At 51.8% G+C, this 25349-nt stretch overlaps 1 protein-coding gene and 1 long non-coding RNA gene across 2 annotated transcripts; both read right to left on the minus strand.

Moving 5' to 3' along the window:
• Positions 1-2578: 2578 nt before the first annotated feature.
• LOC119090563 (uncharacterized) lies at positions 2579-10251 on the minus strand. The gene is made up of 3 exons (XR_005093261.1): positions 10021-10251; positions 9550-9616; positions 2579-3735 (listed from the first exon to the last, which is right to left on the minus strand). It is a non-coding gene; the product is annotated as an uncharacterized LOC119090563 (long non-coding RNA).
• An 18-nt stretch (positions 10252-10269) lies between these two features.
• LOC119093138 (uncharacterized) lies at positions 10270-24554 on the minus strand. Its single transcript, XM_037216043.1, has 6 exons — positions 24451-24554; positions 20602-20688; positions 14241-14337; positions 10965-11192; positions 10453-10796; positions 10270-10299 (listed from the first exon to the last, which is right to left on the minus strand). Exons 2-6 carry the CDS (start codon positions 20605-20607, stop codon positions 10270-10272), a joined length of 705 nt encoding a protein of 234 aa, XP_037071938.1. The 5' UTR covers positions 20608-20688; positions 24451-24554.
• Between the last annotated feature and the right edge of the window lie 795 nt (positions 24555-25349).

A 25349-nucleotide genomic window follows, 5' to 3' on the forward strand; every position in this document is an offset into this window, starting at 1 on the left:
ACACCTTTAACATGCGCTCCTGCTGCGCCAGTCCAGACGTCTCCGGCGCGGGCCGGTCGGTCACTGGAGACAGCGTGGTGCCGCAGTCACGGCTTGTGCAGTAATGCCCGCTGGCTATAGTAATTCCCAGGAGCTGTATGTTGGTTTGTGCCAAGGATTTCACTGGTTTGAAAATATCCAGTGTTTTTTCAACATTTCTATACACGATGTGGTTTTTGCTTGTCTTAATCTGCGCCATGTTTATGTCAGCAGCCAAGCATGAGGAGGGAAAGCATCAGGTCAACTGATTTGCGCTTAGTTCTTCGTTGTTTCGCAATAAAATTGCGTATCGGATGGAAGTTGAAGTGTAAAATGCGGTCACAAAGACCGTGCCACAGCAACGTATTGGTGGCAGCCACCATCTTGAGATACGAAGAATCTCATTGGGGCTGAGAATCGAATACATCATGAATGACACCGTAGCCAAACGCATACCAAGTAGATAACACGCGACCAAGGACAAAATCACCAGAACACCTAAAGATAAGGCCAAACCACCCCCATATAACGCTAGAACAAGGTACGTAGCGGGACGTAGGTACGTAGCTTAAACCACCGCCTTGCGGCGGGTAGAGGAGGCAACAAGTGAGTCACGCCGTCCGCTACAGTTACAACTGTGCATGGCCAATCTGGCAGTGACCTCTGACGTCAAGAAAACGTTTCATGACAAAATCAAATGATGGGCGTATTGAGGAACATAGTTATTAAAACATGACATCCTGTTGTTTAGAACAGTCTTTTGCACTTAAAAGCATACCAATAGCCCTAAGCGAGCATTTTCATCGTGTATCAGACTCGTTTCAATATCTTGCAGTACGGAACAGTCCTCTTAAGCATTCGTGTTTGCGGTGATGCAACATCACGTGCACGAACAGCAGAAGGCAATTCGAAGGCTCAAACGCTAACCACAGAAAGCAAGCAATGGTAGGCAGTTTTGGATCCTACCCGGAGGACTATGCATTGAAAGATACTTAATGCAACCTTTACTCAAGCGTTTTTGGACCGGCGCAACCCCCACGTGGCGGTAGTTAAGGAGGAGCTCTCGAAAAGTGACGCACATGTTCCATCGTTGCATTATTTGCACCTCTTACATGAGATATTTTCGTGGACTAGCAAACGTAGTATTCTCTAAGTGGAGCACAATAGCTACTTTTATTTTGCACCCAAGACACAGTCACGACACCTGGACTCAGCAGCTGGGTCGACGCCACCATGTCGCGTCGACCGTCCAACGGCGTCACGGTACGCGCACGCCTCGCCCGTGGGCGGCACCACTGCTCGCGCATCACCTCGCTCGTTCGGTGCCGAGCCGCGCTAAACACTGCCGCAGGCGTGCCACACGACGACCGGCTCTGGTCCGCGTCACGGTCACAGGTGGTGTCTGGCGATGCCTCCAGCCGGTACAGCTTGGCGGTGGGTCGGCGAGTGAGATTTCCGCGGAGCAGGATTGCCGCGGCACGGCAGCGGCCGTCCGGTCCTTTGATGAGCGAAGCCACCCTGGCCGAGGGTCACCAGCCGCGAGGGCCTCCGCCGTGGACCAGGATGACCTCGCCAACCGCCGGCAGACGGGTGGGGTCGGCCCCGGGGCTGCTCCAGCACCGCAGCACCTGCAGGCATTCAGTCAGCCAGTGTCGGATCAGGCAACCCGACACACGTCCACGGCTTCTGCAGGCCCTGTCTAACGTGGCCGAATCATGTCAGTGCTCTGGCCTTGCACCCGCTCGAGGTGAATGACACGAAACGTAACACACGCGTGATCGTCAGTGTCTAGATCTTGTGTCTTCGTCAGCGAACAAGGGAATGCAATAGTCGATCACCAACATCCAGAAGGACCGACATGGCTCTGACATGGAATGGTGGCAGAAGGCTCTCCACATACCGATGGGGGAGTCCGTTGTGCCACCGACACCCTACTGCATGTGCACACGACCCTGTGTATGGCTCTCCTGTGAATTAAATACTCTGCAGAGAAAAGAGCAAGAGTGACGCGGACGCCCTGGTGCAAACATCGACGATGCCCCTCGTCCACCATCAGCGCTGTGATGTGACTCCACTCGGGCACAACCACTACAGGCGGCTCGTCGGTCCTCGTTGTGGCCAACAGCGGTCCGTCCCCATCCACACGGGGCCTCACCTTCACTAGCGGCGAACCCACTGGCAGAAGGGAGCCATCTCTCAGCGACTCCAGCTCCCGCGGGGCGCCCGACGCAGTGGTAAGTGGCAGAGGGTGCAGGTCCGAAGCAGTGGTCGGCAGGTTCCGATCCGGCCCGGGGGATTACGTATTGCAATGGTATTACAACTTTGACCTAACGTTTCCGGACCGGTGCGACACACAACTCCACGGTGACAGTTCAAAGATCACTCTGGAGAAGTGGCGCACGTGTCCCGTCTTCCGGTTACCTGGAGGTTTTTAGGTAGGTGATTTCACGCTTAGCCAAACATGGAGTGCGGGTACAAAACAATGCCTATTTATTTAAGTGGGGTCAGTTGCCCTGTCCGAGGCGCGCCTCATGTCCGCTAGGTTCCGCGGGCCGTGCCGTGCTTCCGCCGTGGGACACGGACACACACCAGTTCCAAGGTCTGACTGTGGTGGCAGTGGTGGCGCGGCTCCGTTGCCGGCGGCTGCTGCTGCGCCTCCGGTGTCGGCTGCGCAGGGGCCGGCTGTGCACCAGGCGCCGCCCTCGTCCGATCCACCCCTGCTACGCTGGACGCGCTCATGCCGGTCCCGGTGCCGGACGGGCCCACGCCCCAGCTGCAGCAGCTGGGGCTGGCCGAGATGCCGCAGCACCTGACTACCGTCAGCGAACACCAGCCAATGCCAACGACAGGAGATTCGCAGGCTGCTCATCATCGAGAAGGAGCCCCTCCTCTCCCCCTCCCCAGAGGAGCACGTCTGGTCCTGGGGCGCGTCCTGCTCTTCCTCATCGTGGTCCATCACGCCGAGCGTTGCGCGCCTCTGCGCTGTGGCCGCCGTCCAACGGACGAGCTGTGTCCTGCGGCTGACGGCGGCACCGCGGTCTGTGCCGGCTCTCGTCTGCTCTGTTCGGCCATCTCGGCGCGGAGCCGGCGACTGTCCCACCAGCCGGCCGTCGAAGCTAAGGATTCGCCCGGCGCCGACGCGACCGCCACCGGGTCTGATGCGGCTGACAGCCCGGCGCCAGTCGCCGATGCCGACCAACCGGTGGCGCCCGGGCCCGTCAGGTACTGGCGCAGCTCGTCCAGGTCATCCCGCGCCCGCACCACGTCTACCGACCGGCTACTGCACACTCGACACGGCTGGAGTCTGGTCCACCTCACTGTTGGCGCCGTGCCGTGTCACGACGTCGCCGTCCTTCAGCTGCACAAAGTCGGTTAGCATACGGCACGAGGTGCATGGCTTGGCCGAGAGCGAGGCCGCTTCCACCAGCGACACCGCATTCCGAACCAACCTGTCCTGGCCCGACCGGCACCAGTGGCACTTGATGCGCGTGAGTTCTCGCCAGACCTGACTGCTTCACTGTTGTCAGCCGAATCAGGCCGGCGGCCGGCAGGCGACAGCGGCGGGCAGCCGGGGCCGCCGTCACGGCTTGGTCGGCTGCTCGCCGCACTCGATGCCGCTTGCTGCCCCACTGCAGCGGCCCGGCAACGATACTTCAACATGCACCACTGCAGTCGCCGCCGCCGCCGTCAACCTCGTTCGTTGTTCATGAAGTCCACCTGGAACAAGAGCGGAGTGAAGCCCCATAAAGCGGGGAAGCCCGGTGCCAGCGGCGACAGAAGGCACACAAACCGTTCGCCGATGCACAGGAAAGCGCAAATAATTATTTTAGGAACGTTTTTGTCAATGACCAACGCCACAGGAGCTACCGCACTCAGGCAGCGCCAACTGATGACGACACGAGCGGGAGACCAGACCGCAACAAGGCAATGACGTCACGCAACATACAACAACTCAAGCGTTCAATTCAAACTCCATTTGCTTGGTGGCAGCAAGCGTCACCTGTATCAATGAGTTACGCCTTCCGCCGCTGGTGGCAGGAGCATCGGCGGCTTGTCTGTACCGGGTTGGCATATTCGAACGTGTATCGATCAGTTCATTGATTGACGTACTCCATGGCAGCTTGGTCTTTTGTCATCTGCTCGGAATGAACTGTTCAAGGCCCAGAAGCCGCAGGCAGGGGTACATGGCTGGCGTCCAGGCCCCTCTTGCACGCTAGTGTACAGAGGCAGTTTCAGGCATAGGACACTTACGCCCATTCGCGCAATCACTGAGGGGCTTTGCCTTGGGCTGCCTCTGAACTAATTCGTCCATTCATGGGGCGACGTAATAACAGATCTGATGCAGTAACGGACGGGAGGAGGGGGAAGGGTTCGGCCTGTCTTCTGTCGGTCATCTTTATCCAACAGCGGAGTTGGCAGCGCCCCAGCGGGGAAGGCCGTGGAGTAGCACGTTGGCCCTTGACAATGAATCCTTGCGTGCTTGACAGTCAGATTCAGGGCCTTTATTGAAACCTGTTCCCGAAATTTTTTTCGGGCCTTTAGGTTGTCAGGACAGCATTGGCAAAAATCTTGCAAACCAGCAGTAAAGCTTATGTTTGCATGACGACGGCACAGTACCGCATAATGTACAGTAAGCCTACAATCATCAACAGTGTTGTTCATATCAGACAAATACGTCCCTTCTGCATTTGCTTACACAATGTCAGGACGAGCGTGGAGGAAGTCAGTGCAAGATACTCTTCCTCGTCAGTGACATCTCTCAATGAAAAATCCAGCGATCATTGTGAGTTAAATCATTTAGTATGACATTTCTTGTAAATGTTGAGCTGTTCCTTGCTCTTCCGCTGAATTGTAACGGGTCTTGTGGTCACAAACCTCCATGGACAAACATCAAAGGACAAACCTCAATGGACACTGCCACCATTCATGTCAGTCGTGCTTAGATCGCGTTAATGGCTTGGCATGTGTTCCAAAACTCATACGTTGCGGTTTTTTGTCGTAATGTTTGGCTAAATTACGACTTGCAACGTTTGTGCTGTGTTTACTTCAAGTGTTTTATTGCTGACAGCATGACAGTTTCTGGCAGAACTCAGTTGATGAAACTAACCTGCACACCACAGTATTTATCCTGATCAGTATTTAGAGGCGGCTCAGTGCGTCTCACCGTACTGAGCATCAGTACATTGGTGCGCAGCTGCTGACCCGGCGAGACGTGAGAATGCTTTGGTGAAAGCAGATCCCGCAAGCACGACTGCTAAAATATGTGTACCAAGGTGTACCGCAACATTGTATGGCTTGACACAGAAATGGGCTAGAATAAAATGCCGAGATGAATTGGAGGCCAAGCCCAAACCCCTGACTTGAAATGATGCACCTCCGATAAACGTTTATTCAACGAATGTACGGATGTCAAGCTTACATTGTGATCAGTGTAACACTCGGAATGGCATTGGCGCCGGTAGCGGACTTTTTGGCACTCTCGCCGGGATTTGGCGCCGGTTTTGGCGCCGCGCAAAGACCGAATCGGAAAAATGCGTGTTGCGTCCCAGCGAAGCACTGCTTTGAATGATAGCAACCATCGTTCAAGTGCCAGACTCAATAGCATCACTTCAATACATACTTCTTATTCTTGTTCACATTCATTTGGCTCATGAGATAAAAAAGGAAACATTTGTTGGCGCTCGCCTTGCACTTTGGCGCCGTAAGCGCCCAAAATACCTTTGTGGCAGCATTAAAGACCATTTTTATTTCTCGCTTCAGGTAAATGAATTAGTTGGCATTGGCTGGCATAAAGTACATCAAATTATGCCGTCGTTATGCTGGATGATCTGGGCTGTTGAGACGCATTCATAGGTTGCCATATTATTGTAGCACAGTATTGTCCATCTTTGAATTCCACGTTTTGCGTGAAGATCCATACGGATCTTTTGATCTATTTTGGCGTCCGATGGTAAAATTCCGTTTACAGGCAGTTTCGCAATGGGCAGTGTGCAACCAATGAAATGGTTGCACACTGCCCACTGCTTTGATATGCACCGGAGACGCGCGAGATTAGCGCACCGGCAATGTAAATTTCATTATGACGCCGGATAATTCTATTTCCAAACTTTGCATTGCCGTTTTTGGTGCGGGTGACTTTGATATGGCCCGACCGCTTTCGAATCCGTAGGTGCGGCAAATAAGTTTACAGTACTAGATATACATGCTGAAGGAATTATCACGTTACATTACTACAGCAAGTTTGGGCAAACGGTAAATAGTTCACAACAAGTTATGTTTGGCATAAGTTTTGTACAGACTCACCTCGTTGACCTCACTTGGACCACTAACATTCGTCGATTAAAAACTTAAGTTTGCACAAAGGATGCAAACTTGATAGATTACAGGCACAGCAAATGTGGTGTTGCTGCGAGCGTTCCGTTTGGAGCTACGCTCGAAAAATGGTGAGGAAAGTCGACTTCCCCGGCCGGGCGTGGATTAAGCCATTCATCTTGCAAGCTCTCATTTTGGAAAGCCGACCAACGCACGCGGACGCACTCGTCCGGCCCGCCGTGGTGACCCAAGCGGGTCGACCCTGACCTGTGACAGCGGACGGTCGGGAAGGGTTTTCGTAAACGATGCGATTATGTCCCGGCCCACTCGTTCCGGGGAGAGGAACGCAGGCGCTTTGAAACGCCGCGCGACTAGATTCGACTAGGGCTGGGCCTCAGCCGTTCGCCTCAACGGGCCAGAATCGACTGGGCCGGTCCCAAACAGTGGCCACGTACGTATCACGGAATGTGTTGTAATTGGTTTCAGAGGTAGATCAATGTCGCGGATATGTGAACCGCAGACGAGCGTGACGTCACAACGTCGACACCAAATAAAGATGCACGAACGTTTGCACTTTATATATGTGTATATGCATACATGTGCACATATTTACTGAAGGCAGTGTTTATTGTGGGAACATCAAATCTGTGTGCCTTAATTTACGACTACATGTTTACGTCTACATGTCTACAAGCCTGCAGAAAAATCTTGGCCAAAAAAATAGGATCCCCAGCCACCTGGTCTGCTCTTTTGAAAGCGAAAATGATAAAATGTACAATTGTCGCTGTAATTCATTGCAAAAAAGGACACAGTGAGAGCCAGCACTGTCTGGTTCAATACACCATCGATTCGGTGCTCTCCAATGTAATCCATGTTGTATTTGAACAGGCAAGCAACTACTTTGTTCTTTAGGTGGCCACCCAAGTCAGAGCCATTTCATGCCGTGGTGACAAAATGTGCCTGATGATAGCGCGCCTTCGCAGATGGGACACTTTGCCGGCAGTCTGGCACGTCTGCTAACTGAGACGAGCGGCTGGTCGATGATGCAGGCTCTTTCAACTTCAGTGGGTAAGCGTGGTTATACGAGGCATCGGCATTCAGCCGATAAACACTTTGCACAACTGATTAGTGCATTGTCTAGGCACGTACCTACATACTACGTCACGGACAAAGGTGATCCAGGTTTGGAAATGGAGCTTTTGGGTATAGGTCACATCTTGGCTCGCCTCAAACTACACATTTTTGGCGCCGGGGAAGTGAGGCTCTGTGTCTAAGCCAGAGGATGTCTAAAGTCAACAAGATAACAGTTCCGTTGTAAGTGAACCACACGTATGCTAGAAACGGGTGTAGTTTCCTAGTCATTACTTACGTTAATTACGCGACACAGAGCTCACGTTTAGATACTTCATTATACCTAAGTTGGTGCACCTGAAATACTGGTTACAACATGAAACACGCCAAATAATTGAAATCAGGCTTCCATGCGCGGCCAGCCTTTCCGGGAAAATTTATTTGCGGGAACAGGATTTCCAAATATGGATTACGGGTCGGACATTTATTTAGAGTCTCAAAAATGGGCAGCTTCGCAATACACATCTAGACTCGGCGATTTATGACGAAATAGGGAGCAGCGCTGTAGCCGAGGGCATGAAAGGAGACGGCTGATGAGTGGAGCCGGATGGGACACGGGACTATGGACGATAGTTCCATAGCTCCGCAGGAAACATGCCGAGATAATTCCACCGTCACCCGAAGAAGTCTACCGCTCTGCGATTGGTCGGTCTCCACCGGGCCGGCTTCTCTTGACCAATGAGCGGGAGGTATCTCGCCGTTCTGCGAACGTCGGCCGGCGCCCAGTTTGGCAACGTTGTGTTCTGGCGTGTTTAGTGCTTGCTGACCCTGACTCAATTCCATAGGTTCTGTGCCACAGGTGAAAAGGTGAATGGAGCGCATTAAGACATCGTGAGACGTTTCGTTCCACACGACGTCACGGGTGCAGCGTTGAATTTGACAACTATTCTAAGGGAAGAGCCTGTATGCCACCTTACCCAAAAATACTGATTTTAGGCGTGCACAATTTACATATCGATTTGTGTAACATATTACCGAGAACAAATGGCAAGCGACTGCTATTGTTACTTTGCCCGTACACACTTCGTGGCGTTTGCGGTGCCACTTGTTTGTGTAACATATTTCCAAGATAAAACGGCAAGCGACTGATACTGTTGCTTTGCCCGTACACATTTTGGGCACAGGCGCTGGCAGTCATCATTGCTTCTCACGAAATAGGACGCACTGTGCGTCGGCCGCCATGATCAGCCATCAGAACGTTTTGTCGCGGTCACAGACCGACAATGCAAACGTACGGTGGCTCCGCCCAAATTTCTAGGGTTAGCCAATGAAAGACTGGCTATAAACCACTAACTAATGAGATGAAGCCTGACGGCCGGCGTCTTTGGCAGTTTAGCCAATGACAAGACAGCAGGGCGTCGGCGATCGGCAGCACGGCGACCATTGGTCAACAGCCTCGGGGAGGCCAGTTAATACGCTGCGGGTCTCGGGTTCGTCTCGCTGCTGCTCCAGCATTGCCGTGTGCTCACTATCGCCGTGTAGCCGTGACTGTAGCATTGTCAGATGTGTGCGACGGCTGCACCAATGGCGTCGGGCAGCCAGCGGTCGGACGGGACGCAGGTGTGCGGTGTTCGGTGATGTGCGGCCATCGGACGTCACGCTTTCCGTGCGCGTGCGACTGGCGGGCGGCCCGCAGACCAGCACAGGCGACAGCAGACCACTGTCTGCGGACGGGACGGTGACACGAGCGTCCGGACTAAGCACCGGCCGGGCACGGGCTCACCCGCCAACCGGGGGCGGCCCAGTGCAGACGCTCCACCGGCGGCCGGCTGGGACGCAGTCAGACCTCGCCAACGAGCCGCCCGTCAGCAACTGACTGCCGCACAGCTCCGGCTGCACAGACACGCTGCTCAACACGCCTTTCCCCAGCCAGCTGCCGCTCGCAGCACACGACTGCAGCACGTGCCGACACAGCACGGCCGTGCCGCACGGTGTGGCGACAGGCACGTGCGGGTACGTGGCGACACGCGGCGTCGGCAGTGGAGGGTGTGCGTCGGTGGACCAGCAACACGTGGCTGTGGCGTGTGGGACGGTGGCGGCGCACCTGACCGGGCCGGGCCGCAGCACTGTGGCCTGTGTGATGCTCACCATGGCTTATATTCCCTCAGGCTGAGCGGGCCGGGCGGCAGCGGCGGCAGACGCTGCAGATGCCCGGCTGCCGGCAGAGCGTGGGTCGACATCAGCCACCGAACACACACGGCGGCTGGCTCACACAAACACCGGTCACCGCAGCACGGGGTCGTGCGCTCCGTCTTCTCACCGCGGCAACCCAGGCGCCACGTGAGAAAGCGACCGCCGGGGGTGCAGTGTAACAATGGAAGGTAGCACGGTCACCCAGACGTGTCCCCGACGAGGATGCGGTGCGATGCACTTTCAACGCGCAATCACTGCTTAGTTGGCTGACTCGGAGCTCAGCCGTCGGACCGGACTTGGCGCGACAATTCCAGCCTCCGTTAAATAGCCTGGGGCGCATAATCAACGATCCCATTGACGGAGCGACGAACGCTCAGTTCGCTCCATCCGTCGACACGGAGGAGAGCGGGTGCGACATCCACCTACCGTCGACCTCGAGTGTGACGTCACGGTCCGGGGGCAGCTGGCGCACCAGGCTGTCCACCAGGGACCTGGTCCGGTCTAGGTCAGACCACCACCTCCACCCCAGTGCCGTCAGCGACGGACAGCCGAGCACCAGCCTGCAACAGAGCACAGCACACGTCACACCCACAACACCGGCACACAGCGGAACAAAGGGCGCACCGCCCACGTGCTCCGTGGTGCGCCACGCGCCCCATCAACTGTTCGCCAGCGTCAGCAGACGTTAGCCTGCGAGGCTAACGTCTGCTGACGTTCACGGGAGCCCCTCACGTTCAGGTGTCGGAGGGAGGGGAGGCCGGCCGGCGGCAGGCAGAGCTCCAGCGCCGGCTCCAGCAGCCCCGCCGTCAGCCGCTCCAGCTGTGGACAGCCGGCCAGCCCCGCCGCCAGGTCTGCCGCCTGCAGCCCCTTCACACATGACACGTCCAGCCGCCGCAGCCGAGGACAGCGGGTCAGCTGACGCAGGCAGGCCGGCTGTAGATGTAGACAATAGGCCACCGAGAGAGCCTCCAATGACTCGGGGAGCAGCGATAAACACTCTCCCCGCACGCCACTCCACACCACGTCCAGCCGCCGCAGGGACGGCAGGCGGCGAAGCAGCACCTCCGCGCACCGCTCGGCAGACCTGCGAGGCAGCGTGACGTCCCCCAGCCGGGGACACCTGGAGCACAGCCCCTCCAGAGGCTGTGGGGCCGAGTCGAAGTGGAACAAATCCACCCTTTCCAGGTGTCCTGAGAGCCGGGCTGGAACGACACACGGGTTTCAGTTTCAGGCAGCGCTGCGTCCTGCAGCCTTTGCCCTCGCTCCCAGACTCCGTCCGATAACACGGCGACTGAGGCATGCGCCATTAAATGATAACGCTTTAGAGGCGTCTGTCGCACTCACACTGACAAAACACACAAAACACTCACAGACGACGTCAACGGATAACGGCGCCGGCGGTGAGCAGATGACATAGATGCAATGGTCGGTTGTTTTTCGGATGTAATGGTCGGTTGTGAGCCGCCGCAGGGACGGCATGCGGCGTAGCAGCCGCTCCAGCCGCTCGTCGTTGGCGTGCCGCACGTCATCTCCGGTAAGGTGGAGATGGTGGCGGCGCCCCAGGCTGTCGTCCACTGCCTGGCGCCAGCCACGCGACACTGCCGGCACCGACAGAGCACACTGTACAGCGGACCGCAGCGGCGCAGACGACGTTCATGTGAGACAAAAACGTTTCCACCGGTCAGCACACCCAGCCAGTGACAACGTTTGTCGCGCAAGCGTGACAGTGAGTTGAAAACACACGTCACTGCCATTTCCCTGTGAGAGTAGGAGATCTTACGCTGGCGGCGGTTGGCGGCCAGGTCGCTGGCAGCTGGTGCTGTCTTGCCTGCTTGGAACACCGGCGCAAACAATCCGTATCAAGCGGTCCCATAGACAAATAACACAACAATTCGACAACTGGCGGGCTTGAAGTCTGGGACCCATGCGACGACAAAGCAGTACGTAATGCAAATGGGGCCCGCGAAAATAGTACAGCAAATGATCCCAAACTGAAGCTGGCACCAGTCAACCATGCCACCATTTAGCGTGATCATTACCTTCACGTTGCACGATCTGGAGGGTGAGAGGGTAATCTTCGGCATATCTTTTTGCGACTTCTTTAGAAATCATACGTTGGGCTTAATTTTTCCACGCATGAACAACGCGAAAAAACTTGCGTCTGCATTCCAAGCAATACTTTTGCAATATTTATCATGACTGATACAAAATGCAGTCACGTTTAAAGATGACATTTACAACAGATTGCGAGTACAAGCTGAACGCTCTGCCTCCCTCCTCTCCCCACCGCCCTTCTCAAACTGCCTCTTATTTCTCTGACATTTGCCAGCAGTTTTCAACAATACGTCACGCGCTCAAGGCTTGCGCTTGGTGTAAGCTTGGTCTTCTTCAAGAGGGAGGCGTGTGGTGGCAAAATATCAAACACGGCCCACACTAACATTACTTTGGGTGGTCTCGAAGGCTTCGTTTCGAGGACTTGAGGAGACGGGAGGGGGAGGGGGGGAGGGAATGTGCGGGAGGGGGAGAAACAATTGTCTGGCAACACTGAACAGTCGGTTCCGTGCTGTTCGGGACGTGCGGGCCCCTTTCCCTTGCAGGAGGAAGTCCGCGGCCCGCGATTTGCATGGGTCGGGGCCCCTGAGCCAACGAAGGCCTTCTAGTGTCGCTTCGGGGCCTACAGGGCCTAAAAGTGCGTCCTTTGTCGTTACGGGCCTCTATTCAGCCACAGGCAGTGTTCAAGGATCCCACACGGCTCATGAGTGTAAGGGCGCGAATGGAGGGCCCGGAGGGCACGAGTGCATGCTGCACGTGACATTAAGGACCCCGGCTCCAAGGACAGGGCCCTCGAATGTCAGCCAGTGGGCCTCTTGCACCGATTGTATACCTCTTGTGACAATGCGGGCGTCTATTTTAGCCAGAGACCACCCACACAGAACGGTTGGATGCGTGTCAGTCTGGGCCCTGCGGACATTTTTGTCAAGCAAGAAAGAGGCCCGGGCCCGAGATTGGCGCTGGTAGCAGCCACTAAAATAATAGGGGGTCCTGTGTCAGTCAGGGGCCCACAGTGCCTTCGGTGCTGGCAACGGGCTTCGAGTCAGCCAGGGAAACGTTTACTGAACATGGACATGGACGGGACCTCGAATGTCACAGGGCCTGTTGCGTTGACACTCTCGGACCAACGTGACCTTTCGTCCGCACGTTGTCTGTCGCCTGGCATTAGTCACGGGGCAGACCCAGTGAGGCCTACGGAGACTGGAACGCCGGGCGTCTGGGTATTTGACATGCGAGAGCGCATATTTACAAATATGCTACATCATGTAGGACTACTCGATTCTGAATGACGGTAGACCTTGCCAATGGGAATTTTTGACCTTGTTGCGATCTGCAATGTACGTTTAGGGGCCCTCGATATCTCTAGAATCAAGAAAAATACTGACAACGTTGGGAGCCACTCGCTGCTCTTGGTTCAGAAAGAGTCCAACGAACCATTGTAACATAAATATCGCCAGTGGTTTATTCGATGTAATCAATAAATCCTGTCCTTCGGTTTATCCACTTCAAAATGCAACGAGAAGGACATCTTGCGGTGGCTTATGTGTTTTGTTTGACATTTGGGTGAAGGCAATAGTCAGTTATGCTTTTCAGGGGGAGGACATTTTATAATCAGGGACCCTATGTCGGCCCTGCACTCTTTCCCCTTACGAAGACTGGCTGCGCCCCAGGTCGCCGTGATAGCCACGACTGTCGTGTGCTCGTGAGCAGATTAGAAGGTCCGGTGGACATATCTACGGCCCATGTGCTTCGGCACAAACAACACTGGCAATGGTGGTCATCTTGGATATGAACGGAGATGTTGATGACAAGGGAGGGAGGATATGAGGATATGAAGGGAGATGTTGTAGTAAACAGAGAACTTGTTGTTTGAGCAGCCTTTCAAAGCAGAATGTGAGACATTCCCTTTGAGCGTAACGTCTGGTTGACCTGGGATTGAGCTAGAGAAGCAAAACAAAGAAGAGCGCGTTACTTGGCATGAGAGAAAGCCAACGCCAGACGGCTTTAATGTTTCAAAACTCCGAGGCTTTCATGATTTTCGACCGGATTATAACACGGTCGACGTCCCACCCTTGCCCCTGCTACAATTCCGTTACGCTTGACCCGAAATTCCTCCCCGTCCCTTTCATGACTAAGGAAAAATATGTATGGTTGTTAATACGTGAGGGACTTTGATGTCCAAAACAATTCTGTATTCACTGAAACCTCATTATGTATTAACTAGTTAAGAGTTCAATGGCCTGCTCATTTAAACAACAACTTTAAACGATGAAAAGGTTTCACAGTCATTGGCTGGAGACCCGATGGCATGACGCTTGAAAGCCCTGAACACATTTCTAAGTCGATGATCACATACCATGAACACATGAAAGCACTTTAAGGTGATAGTAATTGCATCACAGTCTTTGACAAGCTGACACCAGCGCTGAGCATTGTGTGCTTAAGTGTATTCAGGCAAACTGCATGCAGAGATCACGGCTGAAAATTTCTTAACTAGCTTTTTTAGCAACACACAAAACACAACTGACAATAGGGTTTGCAGAGGAAGTCTAGGTGCCAACGCCACACAGTCATCCGTCGCATGTGCTACCTACCTCCGCGGATCCGCAGCAAATGTGTGGGCCTGAGGTATTGTAGGATGCGGTCCAGCATTTCAGCCGGCAGCTGCTGAAAGGCGGTACATGGTGTTGCCTGGAAGCGTTTCATGCAGTCAACTTGAGAAGCCCACGCCATATCAGTGATTCGAGTCATCAGCACGGTCCAGTTGATGCAACACCTATACGACGATGGCAGTTTTCTTACATCAGCATTGTGCTTGACACATTTTCAGCAGGATCAATGCCGACTGTGGCCCACGACACCCACAACGCATGGTGTTGGTTCTCACTCTGACTTTGAGCAGCTCAGTGCAAATCTGAGTCGAATAGGGTTCGACTCAACAAGGTATGGCTCAAAAACAGAATTGATTCCGATGGCTGGATTCCGATGATACGTATAGGGAATAACCAGCTCTTGAAAATTGGTCTTCATAACATGGTAAGCAGGGCATGTGTTTCAACAAAAATACGGCTATCTATGATTGCGGCTCATTTGGTGTGAATATAAAGGGAGTGTTCCACATTTGTATGGGGTTTTGAGCTGAAATAGCAAAATTGCAGATCACTTGGTGAAGTTCATCACCCTGACCTTGTTAAGACGTAAAACCCTCTAGTTTCAGAGCTATGCACCCGCGAAGATACGCAGACTATTTCAAGGTCATTCAGGCACGCGTGACGCTGTGGGAACGTCATTCAAATCCTGGCACCCCACAGGCCAGGCGGCGTTCAAGGCCAGGAAGAGTATTATCACCCAGCCGTTCACATCTGGCGTCCGTGAGTGCGATTTCCAAATGACTCAAAAATCAAGGGGCTTTGTTTGCTGTGTCAAATTTGGGGTCAGTGGCAGAATTTGGTGACAAAGCTCAACGTGCCACAACACTGCGTACGTTCCGTCCTGAGGCCTCTTGTGCGGCTGCTTTCACAAGCCAAAGGCAATCCAAGGCAGTGACAAATAGCGAGCGTATAAAGCGACACGACCCCACCCCACCATGGGTCAGTGAGTCGAAACACCGGCGCTCAAACCAACTGAGCAGTCGCCACGGGCTACTACTGTTTGCTATACTGCTGCTCATATGCCGTACTTTTACAGCTGTAATCTGAAGCCGAATCAGGCCTTTGAACTCAGTTTAAGGGCTCTGCTGGCTGAGAACCAATAAATCTGCGTTTCGCAACATATGATTAGTTCTATGGGCTCGGCATTTGCTTGTAAAGTGCATTCCCAAAGCATGAAGAGGCTTTACGCTAAGCGTCCCCATTGCTGACAACGCCTTCGTTGGCATGCCAGGCAGCGATTGTTTTAGGTTGAGTCTTAAAAATTAAAATACAAAATAAATGAAACGCACCTTCCAACGCCATTAGCGGCAATAAGTGTTATGCTAATGGTGGCACAAGGGTCATCCAATACCAACGACGTGTCAGGTTAAGTTGCCAAAACCGCCTTGTATTTAAAGTACGATTATCCACGATCTGAGTATGGGGGGGGGGGGGGGATCTTGGCTGGTATTGACCTGAGCCGCTGAGAAGGCAGATATGGGTGCGTCATTATTGTTTTATGTATCCGTCCTGGGATTCTGGGCATGGATGGCCCACTTCACGCCAGTGAAAAATGTGTTCCGCTTCGCCATGGTAACTCATTTCCAACGCACCATTTTGCCCTTATGATGAACGTCTTATGATGACTGTCCGCTTAGAACTTTGTACCATCGCGAGGATTAGGAGTTCTCAGAAATAAGCTTTCAACTGGTGGATTACGTAGCGGGCTAACCACAGGTAGGGCAAAAATAGGCGACCAGTTTTTTCGGAACGTTGTGAAATGCGGGGTTCCATGGGTGGTACGTTCCTTTCGCACAGACTGAATCTACCTGACATTCAGCACTAACTCTTCGTGATCAACATTGCCGAGCATCGCCAAAATTGGGCCTTTAAGGTTGTTGTTATTTCACGCTGGAAATAAGGTAATGTGGCCGTTCACTGCCCCGTTTACATGCACAGTGGTATGCTTTGAATGCAACTTTTCGAGGGTGTTCGGGCCAAATTTTCAACAAGTCATAATGCTATTTTCACGCATGAGTCAAAGGACTCGCTGACATTTGTGGAGAAGTGGACGGTATATCCAAGTAGGAAAACCTTAAGACATCTTGTCAACACAAATTGGATGATAACCTCGGACCACTCCTCTGCAAACGCAGCAAATGATATTTATCTGCTGCATTGCAGACGTGCAATGAGGGCGAGATGGGGCTGGAGGGCCTGTCAGCCGAGCTGGACGCCTCGAGGAAGGCGTGTGCCAACTACAGTAACGAATTACTCCGAGTGAAGGCTGCATATGAGGAGTCTCAGCGGCAGCTCGACTCCATCCGCCGCGAGAACAAGGTCCTGTCCGGCAAGAACGAGGTAGGCTCGCCGACCCATAGATTGATGCTGTCTGGTGTTCAAAAGCCTCTGGATCTGGCGAAGGCTTCCGCTGCCCATTTTCTCCCGTGCCTCTGGCGAAGCAGATATTGCCTGACACATACGACCGCCTGTCCTGATGTTGCTAACTGTGGCCTGCTGTAGCTGTGTGTCGGGAAGGTATGATCAGCCATTACGAAATGCCGTTGGAGGAAAGATGCTGGTGTGCCGTTATGCTGCCGTTCTCTGCTGTTGACTATGACTTTCGCAAGCTCAACTTTGGCTCTGTTGACAACCATCTTTAGCTAGAACAGCAGGAAGCCGCATTCCCGCAGCAATTAAAGCCAATTTCAAACGGATGGCACAGGCTGAGCCGCACCGAAATAATTTTATCTAGCTGATTTGCATTGGGCTTTTTTGCTTACTCTCTCAATCTTCGTATTTTAGTTTAAGGGTACTTCGCCTGCCTGCACCATGCCCGGTGTGTATCGTACGCTGTACAATCTAGCACGTGCAACCGAGCAGTCATTCTTGCCAATAACTGACCGGTGCCGAATATTGGGACCGAACGTGACTTGACCTGAGCTGACCTATGGCCCATAGGACACCACGGACCAGATCGGGGAGGACGCCGGCAACCCAGATCCCAGCCGAACGCTCCATCAGACCTTCTCGGCCATTGAATGGCTGCTGGAGGAGGTCAAGAACTGCGTCGAGGCCGAGCGCTTCAAGAGATTAGAGATTAACAGATTAGACGCCTCAAGAGATTAGAGCAGGACATCAACGAGCTGGAGACCACCCTCAACACCGCCAATGCGTCGATTGCCGGAGAACAGGAGGCGGTCCGGCGCTACCAGGCCGAGATCGGCGAAACAACGGCGCGCCTGGAGGAGGAGGTCCGGCTGAAGACCGAGCTCCAGGGGCAGTTGGACGTCTCAGAGCGAGCCAGGGACGCTCTTAGCGTCCAGCTAGAGGAGAGCAGAGCTCTGCTGGAGCGGGCCGAAAGCAGCCGGCATCAGGTAGGCATGGGGTCACGGGTCAGAGTGAGGCCACAGGAGATCAGTGAATATTGGCCGATAGATCTGCGCGACGTCGCCGAAGATAAACCTAGATTCTTTAAAACATCAGTTGTTAGCTGACATAACCAACTGCTCTGCATGCAAGCAAGGAGATTAATGAGGAAGTGTTTTGGTACGCTGAGAGAATAGCTCTCTGCTGTGGAAGTCCAGTACAATATCATGTAAGTTCAGAAAGGCTCATCGGCGTAAGTGTGCTCGCAGTCATTTGTGTGATGGTTTTTCAGTTCAATGACATGATATGGGTCTAATTTCATAAACCTTCGTAAAAAAGACTTAAGAATGTCGGCCAACTTTGCGCACGGAACGCGAGGGCGTGGTCACATGGGTATGGCTTCTTTAAGCCAAGATATTAATGAAAGCTACTGGGCGAGCGTACAGGACAAACTTCTCAGGAGTTAGGGGCACATTTGACATGTGCCTCTCTCCTCAAGAAAATGATGGCTTTGGCTGCTTCTCAGCTGCTGTTGCACTGACTGCAAATCATAACACATGAAGTGAAAGCATCAAATCACCTGAAAGTGATGTTGAAAACCAATTTGAATACTGTGACAGGTTTGCATCATTGCATGGGAGAAATGGGACGTCCCAAGAACGTGACACAAATTGTGCAGAGACTGACTTCTAGCACGTGAGGAGCCAGGAAGAAGACAAAAGTACCCAAGTAGGCGGCGGCGAAATCGCTTTGTAGCCGACATTTTGCTACCATTACATTGAATTTGCATGACGTTACGCACACCTGGACTTCATGATAGGTGGACTCAGAATCGATTGCCGCGTCGGCTATCTTTCCGTTGAGTTGAGGGAAATCGTTTTACATTTGTAATTTCACTGAAACTCGGACTGGATTTGAGTCAACGAACCGCAGTTTGAGATCTAAGTCAAGTTAACGAGTTGGTTGTTCAGTTTGCACAATAATGTTAGTTCAGAGATATCGACATGATTAGACAGCTGAACGAGAATGTTCCGCAGTGAAAGATATTGAAGCAAGCATGACATATGATGAAAAATACTCACTTAAAACTATTAGTGTACTTTTGGGAGAAACAGACTGCTGTAGACAGCACGAGTTTCATTTTCAGTAAATATGTTCCATGGTGCGTCATTGTTTGATTGTGCAATGGGACGCTTGTATGACGCTGAGATACTGCCAAACTAGCCGTGAGAAAATTTCACTTATTTGTAGTACTTCCTCGTGGAGAGATAGCAGCACGGGCTGGAAGTGTTTGCTGAGCCAAATATTGTCACATGTTCATACCTTGGCCCTCTGTCCTGATATTTTTGCTTGTTTATTCGCGGATTTAATATGTTTGTTTGTATTCACTCACTCAGTTATGACATTATTCGCTTACTTGCATCTACACACTCGATTGTAGCGTTATTCTTAAGTTACTCGATTACAAGTCCTATATTCTGTGCTAACTACCAAGTGAAAAAGTTGTGTCGGACTTCTTATATTATGCAGCACAAAACGCGTTTCGTCGCTAAAGCTTACCACTGCGCACTAAGCATTGTTGACGAGCCCCTTGATTTTTGAGTCATTTGGAAATCGCTCTCACGAACGCCAGATGTGAACGGCTGGGTGATAATATTCTTCCTGGCCTTGAACGCCGCCTGGCCTGTGGGTGCCAGGATTTGAATGACGTTCCCATCCAATGACGTTCCCAAAAAATCGCTGTGTAGCCGACATTTTGCTATCATTACAATGAATTTGCATGACGTTACGAACACCTTGACTTCATGATAGGTGGACTCAGAATCGATTGCCGCGTCGGCCATCTTTCCGTTGAGTGGAGGGAAGTCGTTTTACATTTGCAATTTCACTGAAACTCGGACTGGATTTGAGTCAACGAACCGCAGTTTGAGGTCTAAGTCAAGTCAACAAATTGGTTGTTCAGTCTGCATGATAATGTTGGCACAGAGATGTCTGAATGGTTAGGGAGCTGAGAGAGAATGCTCCACAGTTGAAGATGCTAAAGCAAGCGTCACATATGATGAGGTATACTCAGTTATAACTATTGGTGTACTTTTGAGAGAAAAAGACTGCTGTAGACAACACGAGTTCCATCTTCAGTAAATATGTTCCATGTTCCATGACCACACAACATCTCCCAATGTGGAACATTCTCGTTCATCTGCCTAACCATGCCGACATCTCTGAACCAACATTATGATGCAAACTGAACAACCAACTCGTTAACTTGACTCAAATCTCAAACTGTGGTTCGTTGACGCAAATCCAGTCCAAGTTTCAGTGAAATTACAAAGGTCAAACGATTTCCCTCCACTCAACAGAAAGATGGCCGACGCGGCAATCGATTCCGGGTCCACTTATCATAAAGTCCAGGTGTGCGTAATGTCATGCAAATTCAATGGAATGGTAGCAAAATGTCGGCTACACAGCGATTTCGTCGCGGCCTGCATGGATATTTTCGTCTTCTTGCTGGCTCCTCACGTGCTAGAAGTCAGTCTCTGCACAATTTGTGCAATGTTCTTGGGACGTCCCATTTATCCAATGCAATAACGCAAACCTGTCACAGTATTCAAGTAGTTTTCAACATCACCGGCAGGCGATTTGATGCTTGCACCTCATGTGTCATGATTTGCGGGCATTTCAACAGTTTGCCCGTGCATACGACAGCCACACTTCATTCAAGGTCACACTGCCTGTGCAAGAGTTTACCTGCTTATTGATAACCATGACCATAACCATAACTGTGATAACCATCACAACCATTTACTTGCTTAATGATAACCGTTCATCACCATAGCCGTTGCTTATTGATAACCGACCCAAAGTATCCTTGTACCTTACTGACTTCACCGGAATGCTGACCTGGTGACAGTTTGATCCGAGTCACTTTACGACAGAGGCCGTCGGAGACACCTACCTGCATCTTGACCTGCGGCTCCAGGGACTTGCACCGCTCCTTCAGGGCCAAAGACGCTTCTGCGCTATTCGCTGCTCGTCAGCCAGCCTGGAGTGACGTCACAACATATCATGTGACGTAATAATGTCGGGCGGTGAGATAAAGCACTACGGCGATGTTCACATGCAGAGTGACCAATCATGATTCACAATAGCACACCATCATAGTGCACATGCCCCGTCCACAAAATGCTTAAGCTTGATGCATTCATCTTATACTAGCAGTTGTCTAAAGCGGGAACAGTTTCATTGATAGTAAAAGCAAATATCCAGAGGTTGTGTGCATCAAAGTGATGCATCATGTGTCGCAGCAACGGGCGAGAATCTATCGTATTGTCTATTCTTTGCACCTTACATTGCGCTCTTTTAAAATTTAAAACGCCGTACGTGCAGCTGTTGGACATAGAGCAAAACGCAGATTTAGACTTCTGATATTCGAATGCACCTCTGGAGCTCAACAAATATTACGTCTTACGCCAAATATGTCGTCGGCAATTGACCACTGTACATCACCCACGCTTTATGCTGCAGCCCAAATGCATTTAACGAGGCAAAGCTGGTTGAAGACCATATGGCTAGAGTCAGGCCTGCAAACAGTCCCTTTGATGGTTGAAGTCGAGGACAATTTCTTGTCTGGTGAACGTGCCGAAAGAAACATTGCTATCTCGCCACTGTCATGACATTACATGGCTGGTGTTGTTGATTCGGGCTGCATGCAAGGACGCCATAGCACTTACGCTTTGCACTCATTTAGGCCATTCGATAGGCATTGACTTCAGATCGGCTCCAGATCAGTTCAGTTACGAGTGTTGTTACATGACACGTATCACATTGGTGGTGACGACTGGGTGGTTGCCCACCAGTTCCCATAATTCCCGTTTTACTGATAAGCATTAAGCTATATTGAAGTGGTGTCAGTTACCCTCCCCAATAAACATATGGGTGGGGCATCCCCTATGAAGCGTGTGGTGGCTGACCGGTCAGCCGACTTAAGTAGCTCCGCCAGCTGTACCGCGATGGCGGGGGTAATTTAGAGTTTTATTGTCCTTAGTATTGACCTCATACTCTTACGGCTTTATCCTTCATGCTCGCATTATTTCACTTCTTGTTTACATTTCCAGCACCAATTGATGATGATAATGGCTGCCACTGGTATCCACGTTTTCCTCCAGACTTGTTTCATATGACCCACCGCTTTCTTGGGCCCGCACGTCGCCCATTCACAATGAAGTCACGCGAGCATCTGCATTCCCAAGTGAGCCCCACTTTTAAACTTCTGCTCGTGCACCATCCTCCGCAACAAACGGCTTATTTCGACCCGACCGATGTCATCCTGATCTCGAAACAGCCATTGCTCATGGGAACCCCCGTGATATCACACCCGTACCTGCGCGATTGCCCATTGCCCGATCGCTGACTGACCCGAACACACTCCTGAATTTCGCTGGCAACGCCAAGCCGGGCGGAGACACGCATGCGCAGGTGACGTCACCAATAAATGCTCAGATGTTGCTTACGCAGATGCCAGATGCAAACTCGCCACTACGGGTATGTGCAAGGCCACGCGTCATTCCGTTGAAATTGGTACGATAATTTGCTCAGGAATTGATAGACTACTGGCTTGGCATCGCAGATCTTTCACGGCGGTCGATCTCGGTGACAATGTGTGGAATGTTTTGAAGCCGGTCAGCGCTCACGTGCTTGATTTAGGTTTTTTGGCGGTGATCGCTCATTACACTAACCAGACCGCATCAAGTGCACTGACATGCAAAGCCGCTCGAGCCCAGACCATACGGAGTATTGACCTTTTTGTGCTCATCACCACGATGCAAAACTGGAACCCCTTAAAACTCTTAACTAGTCTCATGGCCCCGCAAGTCATAAATAAAACAAGAAGCTTACCTCAATATCTTCAAATGTGTAACATTCTCCTTAACATTTGAAAGCCAACGGCCCATGGCATGAGCTACGCGAGAATAGCACAAGATAACCGACAGTTTTTGCCGCTGGACGAATGTGGCAGAGTCTCTTTGGTTGAAAAGGTGCACTCGCATTTTTTGGTAGTTAGACTCTTGCAGCGGCCAAAATGCACTAAACGCGCTGATTTTAAGACCCACAGTCGTGAAGTCTTCTTCAGCACCGTATTTCGAAAAGCTGGCAGCTTTTCTCAGAAATGTAATAGCTTCAACGGGAAGCTTGATATATTTGGATCGAGATTCGAATGTGTCCTCACTGCTTAATTCTAGGAAAATTAACTGATCTTTTCGTTCCGCTAGCAAATGATGCTTTATTCTCGCGTAGCGTTATATTTCATTTTTGCATGGGCACTGGACTTACCAAAAGGCAAAACTGAGCATTTTTGCACATATGCCGCTGACGCGCCTTAATACCCGATAGCTTACTTCCCGATCCTCAGCAATCGCCTGCTTAACGCTGTGCCGCCCGTTTGCCGAACAGTGCTCAGAGTGGTTCAATTGATCTTAGGGAAATTCGGGGGCTGTGGTTGATATGGCTGCTATTTTTGGCCTTGGAACTCTTTATCATGTCAGATTGTCCGGTGCAGAGATTACTAAGAAGGAAATCGGAGCAAGCTTCAGGCTTACCCACAAACCGACGTGAACGCACCACATTGTTGCATAGGGGGCAGCACCTCATAAATGGCAGCACCTCTAGCTCTCGTCTCGCCCAGCCAGCAGCGGAATAGCTTTCGAATTGCAGGCATGTGCTAACGGCCTTCACGAAGCTTTAGTGACTGTGTCTCTTTGCCATGACACCTGATTGCAAAGTGATTCAGCCCCATCCAAATCAGTCAGCCCCTATCGTAACCAGCTGAAACGACAATCAGCCCAACCAAGGCAGCCCAATTCTGCTCTCTCAACCCAACTCAACTCTGCATCAAACTAAGCCGCCATTTACACAGCATGCAGTCTGCTGTTGAAATGCACCGTTGGGCCATTCTGAAGCTTCAATGAGACGCCAATTTTGTCCGTGTTCCAGTTTTCCGTGCTTGTTGAGACCGAGTCGGAGACGGATTTATTCGAAATCAAGTCGAGGCCAAATCGATCTTTCTTTTCTAACGGTCCGCGTTCAAGTCTGGTTAATCCACACAACGGATCGACTCACTAAGCCAGAGTCTTCAGAGTCCATGGCCGCGGACTCGACTCCGTGTGCTGCTGATTTTCACCATATCTTACGCTACGCAGTGTCATGGCAAGACCGCCGCTGTTTCGGCCGCTGCGGGTCTTGGCCAGCTGCCAGCTGGTTACCCGTTGCGAGAAAGACACGCCTTGTTGAGACGCTGCCACACAGATCTGGCACAGATTGGCCCCAGAGTCCGACGCCAAACCACCTGAGATACAGGAGCTGCGGCATGTCTGGATGCACTCTCTTCCGAGTCCGCGAAACAAGTTACCGGCGTTTGTTCATATTGGTTGCGCAAAAAGACTGAGAAAGTGCTCGCCCGTCTCTGGCACATCAACGCTTCAGTTTGCGACGGGAGCCTGGACGAAAAAACTGGGCTTATCAACAAACTTAATGAAATGTGCCGCGCATAACTTGCACGCTTATAATATCAACAGGACAAAGCATATACTTCATGGTGTATGAACATGTTACTTGACAGTTGATTAGCTAAAAAGCGATTCTAGCTCCCTGGTTTCAGCTTCACCAGAAAACACGGGGCACTATCACCGGGGAGCGCCGCAGCTGTCGGGCGCCCGTTCTCAGGCGCGCCTGCCTCAGCAGCCCCGGTCCCGACCGCACGCTCCCGGAGGTGAAGGCCCACACATGCACGGATGATGCCCGTACGTACCAGCTCTGCTCTGCGGTTGGCCCAGCTCTCCCACAACTCGTCACTCGACGCTCGCTCAGCTCTTCTTCACCAGCAGCGCCGCAGCGTCCACTCCCTGGAGCCGCCCTCCTCGGAATGAACTGCGCATTAGCGAGCGCTGATGCAACCCATGGCCACGTGACGTGGGCGTGAGCGAGCGGGGCCGGGACTAAACGGTCGACAAAACTTGTTCACAACCCCACGCTCCGAGCCTATGGCACAGATCGACACCAAACCTTCACCATCCGATGCCACTTGGTCGATAATCCATCATTCCCAGAATGTGGTGACCTTGGGTCAGGTCAAAGGTCTAAAAAATACCGAAGACCAGGACTGCAGACAACCCAACGTTCCAATCCTATGGAGTGATTGGTACAAAACGTTCACCAAACGTGGCATGGTCGATATTCTCAGTTAACCAAAACATGGTGACCTTAGGTTACGTCAAAAGGTCACCAAAAATACCGAAAACTGGAAAAATTGGTGTTTGTGAGTTGTAGGCGTATTTGGTGACATTTGACCTGACCGAAGTTCACCATTCTCTGGAAAGAATAGGTTATCGATCATGGCACATCGATTGGTAAAGCTTTTACGCTGATGAGTTCTATAGTCTCGGAGCATGTGGTTGTCTACAAACTAATTTCATGTTGATTCAGCCGTTTTTGATGGCCTTTGACCTGACCCCAGGTCACCATGTTCTGAAACGATGGGTTATCGACCATGATTTATCGACTGGTAAAGGTTTTGTGCCGATCGGTCCCAAAGGGTCAGAGCATGAAATTGTCAACAAACTATATCCACATGGTTTTGGACGCTGTTGGTGACAATGGGCTGGATCCAAAGTCGCCCTGTTCTGGAAATGAAACATATGGCCGTGTTGA

Source organism: Pollicipes pollicipes, unplaced genomic scaffold, assembly GCF_011947565.3.
Source record: "Pollicipes pollicipes isolate AB1234 unplaced genomic scaffold, Ppol_2.1 Scaffold_1600;HRSCAF=1878_pilon_pilon_pilon, whole genome shotgun sequence".
NCBI lineage: Eukaryota > Metazoa > Arthropoda > Thecostraca > Pollicipedomorpha > Pollicipedidae > Pollicipes > Pollicipes pollicipes.